The following is a 10,193-nucleotide window of genomic DNA, read 5'->3' as shown; positions in this document are numbered from 1 at the left end:
TGCAGTCCATCCGCCCGTCCGAGCAGTGGCAGATGGAGGACATGGTGGCTAAACTGTCCATCCGAAGGTTTGCCTTCGGTTTGTTTGGATGGATTATACGGATGGTTTCGTTCATTATTAGGCAATGGCGATTCGCTTATATTGATGACACTCAAAACGCGGGTAAAAAATATGTCAAATATAGAAGAAGAAAAGGTTTATTCGTTTTTTTAAAAATCTAAGTGGTAAAGATTAAGAAACAAATGGCTAAACACAACAAGTAATGAGTTTTTTTTTCTTTCCAATGCTTTTTTACATGTACGGCCTATATTTTACTCTCAGGGTCAGTCGCTGGGAAAACGGAGTCAACTACACCTGCAAGGCAGACCAGGGCTTTCCTGATCTGGTCAAACCAGTGGCATCATCGAGGGTCCTGGACATCCAATGTGAGTATAGCTTAACAGTGTAGTCTAGTCTCAGTTATATTTGGCACAGTAAACATTGAGGCTTCTAGTGTTTTATAATCCTTAGCAAACCTATGAAAATTATCCCTAACCTGGTCAAACCCGTGGCATCATCGAGGGTCCTGGCCATCCAATGAGAGTAGAACTAAAGCCAACGATCCTAACAGTCTAGTCTCGGGGATATTTGCCACAGTAAACGTTAAGGCTTCTAGTGTTTTATAATCCTTGGCAAACCTGATTCTAGTGCCTGTGTAAATTATCGCTGACATGGCCAAACCCGTGGCATCATCAAGGGCCCTGGACGTGACATCCAATGTGAGTAGAACTTAGAACGAATATGCTAATTGTGGAATAATGTCAGTGATGTCATTTTTATTAATTTACGACAACCCCGTCTCCGGTCTTTGTCTGACCTCCCACGTGGTCACCGCGTGTCCGTCCTTGCCTCTTCACACCTCCGCACACCACACCGGGGCTCTCATTCTGTGTTTCGTCCGCGGGAAGCGAGGCGCACGGAGACTCGCTCCCCGGTTTTCGAGCTTTGGTCAGGGATTTCCCCCTTTCCGCGATGGCAAAGCCTAAAGTTTGTTCAGTCTGCACGATGCCAGTCAGGGGTCATCGAGGGCCGCATGGTCGTGGCAAGTGTACGGCGGGTCTCTCCTCGGGCTCAGACAACAACTCGGACAGCCTTGAGGAGAGGGTCCGCCGGTCCCTAAAAAAGCTGAAGAGAGACAGCAAGGCCAAGGAGCTAGCCAAAGGACTCTGGTCGGAGGCCAGCGAAGAGGAACGGGCCCCTACCGCGAGGGACTTGCGGGAAGACGACGACCTTGCTGACAGGGTCGATAAAACCCTGGATGAAATCTTCGGGAAGAAACCGAGGAAGCGTTCCTCCTCTCGCCGGAAGGACAGGAAGGACACAAGCCCGTCCTCATCCCGCTCGCGGTCTCCAGACGCCGCCCGCTCACGCCGTCGCCTGAAAAACATCGACGACCTTCTCGGGAAACGACCGGTCTCGTCACGGAAGCGTTCTTCCTCCGACTCAACAACGAGCTCCACGTCCCGGTCCCGGTCAACAGACGGCTCCCGCTCCCGACGCCGCCGCAGCAACGACCACAAATGCCACAGACGCCGACACCGGTCAGCTCACCGCCGACGGCACAGCTCGGACTCGAGGTCTTCATCTTCTCCACGCCGCCGCCGCCGAGGTAAGAAAAGCGGTCGCACCAAGACCATTAACGATTCCGCGTCTAGTCGGGTAAAAATCGAGTGGCCCCACCACCATGTCCACTTCCCTGGCAAGGGCAAGGGGGGCGATGGGTGTGTGACGTATGACGATCTATCAACATCCATGTTTGTGCACGGCTTCGTCAAAAATCTCTTGGAGAAAAAACACGTCAAGCGGTCTGTTCGGATCAGACTCGAACACTTATCGGATCTAATGTTTGATGCTGCTTATTACGATTGGGGCATTGTGAGGGAGACACATGCTTCTGTGTTGTATGCTATGGAGAATGGCACAATCTCCTGGTCTAGCTCTAAGGAGACAATAGATAACACCAGGGAGAGGTCCTATCGCGCCCAGGCGGGTGTATCCCACCCTCCCGCCGCGCCACGGGCTCAAGCGCGCTCGACTGCTAGGGACCCCAACAGGCCACGCTGGTGCGAGGCGTACCAGCACGGGAACTGTCAGCAGGGGCCGGAACACTGGGACCCGCGCTGGGGACAGGTTAAGCATATCTGTTGCATGTGTCTTTTAGTCCGACGCGTGGAAGAGGAACATCCCAAGACTGAGTGCCGACATGGCCCGAGATCCTTTCGTCAGCCCCCTGGTGACAACACAAGGCGAGCCGCCGGTTTCTCTTCACAGCCGGGTGCCACTGGCACCGGGGGAGGACATTATTGAACTCTATACCGCTGTGGCCCAGACCGGTGTTCCTAATTATATCGGCGCACGAATTCCGGTCAAGACAGTACGGTCTAGTTTCGGCAATTTTTGCCAACGTAAACTTCAAGGTATGTTTCTGTTTTGTAAGCCTCCTCAATAATGAAGTGTCCGTCTTACGTTTGTCAAAGCTGAAAGAAGCAGACCTCTAGAGCTACATAAAACCAGCGGAATGGGGACCTTACACTAGGTCCCTAGCTAATTCTCAGTTTTATCACACTTTATCATGCAGACCTGCCTGAGGTCTTCATCCCTTTCTGTATATAGCCGGTATAACCGTCCATCTCATGTTTGTAAAATGTAGTGGGATGTGGACCTCACACCGGGCCCCTAGCTAATGCACAGTTTTATCACTCTTTGTCTTGCAGACCCATCCGAAGTATTCATCCCCCGCCCGTCCGTCTTTGTGAAAGAGGATGACCCGGTCATTTTTGATGATATTCCATGTATGAAGTCAAGAGTTATACAACACCAATGCAGGTCGCAGGGAGGTCGCAGCGCGAACGCCGTGTAGTGGGATGTAGACTTTACACCGTTGTCCCTAGCTATTTCACAGTTTTATAAATTTTTGTCCTGCAGACCCGCCAGAGGTATTTATTCCCCGCCCGTCCGTTTTTGCCAGAGAGGGGGACCTGGCGAACCTGACCTGTCTGGTGGAGGGCAACCCCGCATCGACGGTGACGTGGAGGAAGCTCGAGCATCATCACTCATTACTCGGGACCGAACGGTACTTTATTCTTCATTTGCTTTGGGGCAGACGAGGACACTATGGCACTGCAAGTTAGTGACAGTGTCATATGCAAAGTACAGACAAAAGGTAAAGGTAGTAATGTACCTCCCTATTTGATATCATGAACTGTGCACAGTAATGACTGGAGCGGTCCTGCTGTGACCACTGGACGAGCGTCGCAGGCGTGGTCGCCCTTCCTCCACGCTTAGGAAATTACTTATGGAGGACACTTGACTTAAGGTTGAAGAGCTCCGCTCTTTCATGCTGCACAGGAATTTGTGTAAATGCTGTTGTTACCTCTCAGAGGATGAACTGAACTGAGCCGAACTGATTGCAACACGCCTTATATCATATGACAGGTTTCATGGAATGACAAACATCGAACATAAAATGTCTGGGCGATGTTTCATTGTTTCTATTGCGGTAAAAATGACTATGAAAACGTTTTTCAGATCTATTTAATATATTCTGACGTTTTTTTTCTCTCTCCCCTAGAGGAAACCACCTGATCCTCCGTAAGGTGTCGCGGTACGACGCGGGAGTGTACCAGTGTACTGCCGATAACGGGATCCCGCCTGTGGACGTCGGGACGGTCACACTGCAGGTTCGCTGTAAGTCCCAGTGTATGATCGGGTAATGACATAATGGACAATGTAACTTAATGTTGTCGGATGGAGACTGCTTTCCGATAGGTGCGAGGGGGGCAATCCGCATGCGTAGACAACGAAATACCTTAAGGCTAACGTCATTTCCAAACCAGGGCCCAGACGGGTTGTTTGTGGACATGTATACGTAAAGACGTACACATATAATGCCCACGACTATTCTCTTTTACGTATGTGTAGTTTGGCGTCTTTTATATCATGCTTTTCATTCCTGAAAGCTGCCAGGCCTAAACAGGGACAGAGGGCATATATGTCTATCTCAATCTTGTTTAGTATTGTCTCTTGTCATGTAATAGTGAACTCATCAGGCACGTTACAAGGGAACTCCAATGCGAGATCTGCCATAACCGGATTGACGAAGGAACATAGAGCGTAGCTGAAACTCTTTGAAGTAGCAAACTTCCGTTTTATCTACTGATTTAAAACTAACGAATGGTTCTATCTTTCCAGATCCACCCTGGATAGACCCGAGTATGAAGCAGACCATCACAGTACAGTACGACAATAACGACTTCTCATTGGACTGTTTGGCGGACGGAAACCCCAAACCGCACATCCGGTGGCGGCGGAAGGATACAAATCTGTACTGGGACAACCCTCTGCGGTTTAACCGCGTGGATTATGGAGTGGAGGGGACGTATGAGTGCGTGGCAACCAACGTGGGATTCCCGGAGGTTTCAAAGGAAACAAAAATAGACGTCATGGGTAAGAGTAACAGCGTATTGATACGATATTGGTAGTAAGAGTATACGCTTATAATTATCTAATGTCATTATTATTAACATCACCTGTATGTACAAATAACTACACCTTTGCAAATAATCAGACAATAAACAGATGACAGTATAATTCCGGACGATTTGATAATTTAAAAATAGATTGACCAGGTACTTGTAGGTATAACATTAATGAAGGTAGGCTTTGAGCCAGAATTCTGCCAAAATTCTGGAAACCTAAGCCAGAATACTAGACCGGTGTGACAGCGATCTCGCCCCCCCCCCCCGTGATCTCGCCCCCCCGGGGGCGAAATCACTAGCGATCTCGCCCCCCCGGGGCGAAATCACTAGCGATCTCGCCCTCCCCGGCTAGTGATCTCGCCCCCCTACCTCGCCCCCCTTTAGCGATTTCGCCCCCCCCAAAAAAAACGGGTTTACATGACATTTTAGAGATTGATTGGTATAAATCACAAAATGCAGTTTCAGAATGATATAAGTACACGAGTTTGATACATAACTCCATTCATAGTATCAATATTAACGTAATTACATGGTAATAAGATAGTTGAACTTGTTTCAGACAAGGAGGGTTGGGTCCCTTGTATTCCCATTATTGCATATACCTGAGTCTTGACGTAAGATGTATTTCATTGTATTCACCTGTCCTCAAGCAACCTATATATATCCAATATGAAGTCTCTACCATGAAGTGACCACAAAAGAACTATGTAATGTTTTATTAATTATGCAAATATTAGGTATTGATTAGAATAACGCAGTTAAACGCACATTTTGGTATATGCACCTGGCCAAGGGATATCTTCACCTCCAACATGACTGTTTTTTTCTAGTATGTAGGAACTGATGCCTTTACCCGTGTTTCTTAAGACTGGTACTTTACCAGTGTTTGTTTAGTATTTAGCAACAGCTATATCAACTTGCGCGTAGATAGTGTTTATAATGAGAAACTATTATTCACGTGTGTTCTTGTTAGTGCTTTGGAAATGTTTCCAGCACAAGAAAGAAAACACTGTGACAAATTGAAAACATATAGCTGACGTATTCCGTACCATAGACGGTGTTGATTTATACGTTCGCAGTAGCACTGTTTTTATGCCGCCTCAGCCGCAAAAATTGTCTTTTTCATTTCAATGTCATGTTTGCACCGAACAATATAGTATCGACTTTCGAGGTATGACATCTTACGGTACGGTAATAAGGTGCCATATAGGTACCAGGTAACACACCATATACGTTACTCCCCAGGTGCAGTATAGTACCAGGTAGCGCACCTGTAATTTGTAGTAACCAGCTGCTCTTGGGGGGGGGGGGGCGAAAACGCTAAAGGGGGGCGAAAACGCTAGTGATCTCGTCCCCCCCGGGGGGGCGAGATCGCAGGGGGGGGGGGGGGCGAGATCGCTGTCACACCGGTACATTTACGGGACCCGCCGGACACCGGTTTAAAACATGTGGAGTGAAATGTGTACAGGCCTGGTCACGACGTCAGGCTCAGGTCGATAAAGTATTTGTGTATGTTAGAACAAGTAAGAAATGTCAAAATTTACAACTTAAGTTTGCTTCTTTACTATACTCAGGACTGCCCCACTTGTTGGGCCAGGACCTGGCTGAAGTACTGACGGTGCAGTCAGGGGGCGCTGCTAGGTTAGGCTGCCGAATCGTGGCGGACCCGTTACCTGGCAGGATCACCTGGACGTGGCGCAGTAAACACGGCATAGAGAACACCTTACACGACGGGCTCAACGGCATCAGCATCAGCGAGAAGATCAGCGAGCAGGAGATGTCGTCAGCACTCACGGTGAAACACGTGGATATAGGCCGGGCGGGGACTTACATCTGTCAGGCTTCTAACGTGTTTGGGCCGGTCAAACGGAACATTCAACTTGAGGTTAAAGGTAGCGTAGTTTATGTCTATTACTTAGACTTAGATCTAATCGTGTCAGGAGATGTCGTCAGCACTGACCGTTAAACACGTGGATATAGGCCGGGCGGGGACTAACAATTCCCAGGCATCTAACGTGTTGGGGCCGGTGAAAAGAAACATTCAACTGGAGGTCAAAGGTAGTTACGTTAAAGCCTAGATCTATCAGTTGAGAAACTACGTGTGGCATACGACAGCGCCCTTAGGAAGTTATTTTCTGTCTGTCAGTAGGCAGACCAGCACCAGTTTTTGTATTGGTCAGTAAGAAGTTTTAGACCTTGATTTGACCGTTAAACACGTGGATTTAGGCCGGGCGGGCACTTATATCTGTCAGGCCTCTAACGTGTTCAAACGGAACATTCAACTGGAGGTCAAAGGTAGCGTAGTTTGTGTCTACCATTGGTCAAACTACAGTGTTCAATCTCCAAACTACGCGTGGCATACCTTAGTAGCCTTACTATATTGATTGCTGCAGACCAGCATCAGTTTTATATTTGCAAGTAACAGGCTTGAGAGCTTCAATTTGACGCTTGAAGTCGCAAACTTGTTTTGATGTGTTCGTATTGGACAACGTGCCTGATTTATAGGGATTGATTGGTTTATCCCTATAGCTTATCATGACGACATGATATGTATTATTGCTATGTATATGTTTTTTTTTACGTTTCGAGTCACATCTGTCAGCAGCGACACCTAGCTGCAGTTCGCAATAGAACCAATCAGTCAGTATTACCCAGAGGAAGGTATCAGGCGGTCACTAAAACGTCGGTCTTCAATAAACCACCTAGTGGTAATAATAATAATCATCTGGTGTATTTTGCCAGCCAGTAGGTACCAAAAGTATGAGTAATGAGGCTGTTTAACGTGGTCGAGGCCTCGAACACCGGGACCCCCGTTTTAGTCCCTCCCGAAAGACGATTTCGTGGAAAATTTCGTGAGGCTACAGCAATCCGGACGTCCTTGGTGGTCCGCCATCCAAGCACTATCCGGACCGCGCGTTGCTTAACTTCCGAGATCGAGGGATCGGGTGTACCAACGCGCCACGCGGCCGTAGCTAATTGTATAGAAAGAACTTTGCTATCACCGACATAATATTCGTATGCCGTATCGCATTGCTATCATTATGCTGCAGTACATAAAATGTAGGTATATGGATATTATTTTCACATCAACATGAGATATAATTATGACCAACTTACATTCATTCGCCATCCCAGAGTCGAAGACGTCGTTGTTCATTATCATCATCGCCAGCACGGCCAGTGCGCTTGCGCTGATGGCCACCATGGCGTTCGGCTGTGTGCTGAAGAAGAGGAGAGTCACCAGGAAACAGAGAAAACCAACAGGTACGTTTACTTACCTAATTTAACTATGTGATTCTGACAAGGTCATGCCGACAAATGACTGCTTACACCGAGCTTATATGTTTTCCTACAGGGATGACAGCGCCAGGTACTAAGCACTGGAAAATTATTCATCTTGCTGTTGTTCTCAGCAATTCATGGTGTATATTCGACTTCTGTTGGGAAGCATTCGAATTCTGTTATCGTAAAAGCACAGACTGCGATTTTGATGGTCTTTGTAACTTCAGTACACTGTTTTATTCCACCACTGCTGACTGATTTGCTTTGATTTGATTCATTCGGCTGTATAGAAATAAATAAATACTGCTAGTGATGCCCAACTCTGATTATGAATCCGATACATTTGCCGTTGTCCTCAGCAGTCCAAGGGGTGTCGGCCTCCCGGCATATGCCTCCCTTCCCAAAGTAAATCCACGCTACCGGCACCATAGACTCCAGTGTGAAGGACATGGAACTGTAGTTGTTTTCAGTTATTCAACTTGCTGTTGTTCAATGGATTTCTGATTATTATTAATTAACCCTTGTTCTCGACAGTGCACGGTGTGTCGGCCTCCCGTCTCCAAGTACATCCACGCCACCGGCACCATAGACTCCGGTGTGGAGGACATGAAACTGCAGTTATACCCGTTGTCTAAATCCATCATTATCATAACCTGATACATCTGTGTCCCCAACAGTTCACGGTGTGTCGGCCTCCCGTCCTATGCCACCCGTGCCCAAGTACATCCACGCTACCGGCACCATAGACTCCGGTGTGGAGGACATGGAACTGCACGAGCTGGACAGGGCATGCGCACTGAAGCCGCACCCTTCCTCCAGGGGGAGGGACGACACAGAGTGGAAGTCCGTAGGGCTGGCTTCCAGGGGGAGGGACGACGCAGAGTGGAAGTCCGTAGGGCTGGCCTACTCAGGTTTTGGGATAAGACAATCACGTGACGATGGTGACGTTTCTAAAGCAATCATTTTGTTCTTCTAAGTCACATTGGTCGTAGTTTCGATTTGAAAGAAAAATACAAAAGCGAGCATGAAAATTATATTTCAGTGATTCAAAATGTGGACTGCGAAGTATCAAGGACGTATCTATAACTTACTTGTAGTATCAGTTATTTTAACGCTAGATGAAGTCTTGATATCTAATGTATTGCGGAAGTGAATTTTTCGAACAGAAACAGTAGATAAGTCAATCATGTCTTACACATACTTCCTTTATATTCTTGGATTGAGATACAGTAAAGCCAAAGACGAAAAAGCTAAGATAAAAAAAAAACACAACAGGTATGTCCTTATCACGTGTTCATTTTCACCCTTTCCTTCAGGCCTTGTCCACTCGACGTCACTTCCGCCCTACTCCACGGTAGAACGCCAACTTCCGGATGGGGAGGACAACATCCGGCATTTGACCACGTTTAGAGAGGACGGCCCCACAGTGCCCGTAAGGATACTGTAAGATGGCTATGTGTTGTGGGGTTGATTGCCCTTTTAAGCTGTGATGTTGTTCTTGAGGTTGGGTTCTTTGTCGTTTGTTTAAAGCTGTGGTTTATCTCTCGATGAAATAATTGAAGTAGTTCGTCCCGGTAAGTTAGAGAGGATGGAGTCAAAGTCCCGTAAGGATACTGTAAGATGGCTATGTGTTGTGTGGTTGATTGCTCTTTTAAGACGCCAATTCGTAATTGATGTTGAGTTCTCTGCTCTTTAATGCTGTGCTCTATCACTTGACGAAAGAAAAGTTGTTCTTCCCGTATGTTAGAGATGATAGACTCTTCGTCCTGGAAGGGCTCTGTATGATGCAGATGTGTTGTGGGGTTCTTTGCTCTTTAAGCTGTGATGTCGTTCTTGATGCTGAGTTCTTTGCTCTTTTAAGAGTTTGAATCGTTTGGTCCGTTGATTAGAAATGATACACTCATAGCTCCGTAAGGTTTCTGTAAGTTGTGTTGTGGGATTCTTGTTTGCTATTTCAAAGTTTTTTAATCTGTTATTTTGTTCTTGATATGTAGCTACATTATAAAATGTATCATTACATTAATAGATCTTGACTTCGTCGTATTAGCATGATTTTATTGAAATCTGACTCAACAGAAGCATGAATAGATATTTACCATTTCAGTCTATGGATCAAAGTTATGAAATCTGCTTTATTTTCAGGCTACCCCTTCCCTTTAGTCAGGCAAGAACAACATCATACAGCCCGTGATGAGGATACAGGCATCAGCGACGGTTGCATCTTGGATGAGATTATGAGCCCAGCCATATTCCAAACTTAGGGCGCGGTCACACTTAGGTCAAACTTAGGGTGCGATGATCGTGCTATCGCTAACGTCGGCCATTTTGGAGGACAAAAAAATGTACGTCTCTGCAAGGTTTAACTGTCTTGGTACACGGAATGCTGTTTTGGAT

At 46.8% G+C, this 10,193-nt stretch overlaps 1 protein-coding gene across 1 annotated transcript; it reads left to right on the top strand.

Moving 5' to 3' along the window:
* Positions 1 to 7,621: 7,621 nt before the first annotated feature.
* LOC118422364 lies at positions 7,622 to 8,981 on the top strand. The gene is made up of 2 exons (XM_035829884.1): positions 7,622 to 7,781; positions 8,477 to 8,981. Exons 1-2 carry the CDS (start codon positions 7,622 to 7,624, stop codon positions 8,773 to 8,775), a joined length of 459 nt encoding a protein of 152 aa, XP_035685777.1. The 3' UTR covers positions 8,776 to 8,981.
* The last annotated feature ends 1,212 nt before the right edge of the window (positions 8,982 to 10,193 follow it).

The sequence above is a fragment of the Branchiostoma floridae genome, chromosome 9 (genome assembly GCF_000003815.2).
Source record: "Branchiostoma floridae strain S238N-H82 chromosome 9, Bfl_VNyyK, whole genome shotgun sequence".
NCBI classification, from domain to species: domain Eukaryota; kingdom Metazoa; phylum Chordata; class Leptocardii; order Amphioxiformes; family Branchiostomatidae; genus Branchiostoma; species Branchiostoma floridae.
This window is presented reverse-complemented; position numbering and strand designations above follow the sequence as displayed.

Excerpts from the sequence above, each read along its gene's own strand:
- LOC118422364 (XM_035829884.1), top strand. The coding sequence starts at position 7,622 with ATGACCAACTTACATTCATTCGCCATCCCAGAGTCGAAGACGTCGTTG. Across the intron at positions 7,782-8,476 it reads GAAACAGAGAAAACCAACAG|TTCACGGTGTGTCGGCCTCC; the intron begins GTACGTTTACTT and ends TGTCCCCAACAG.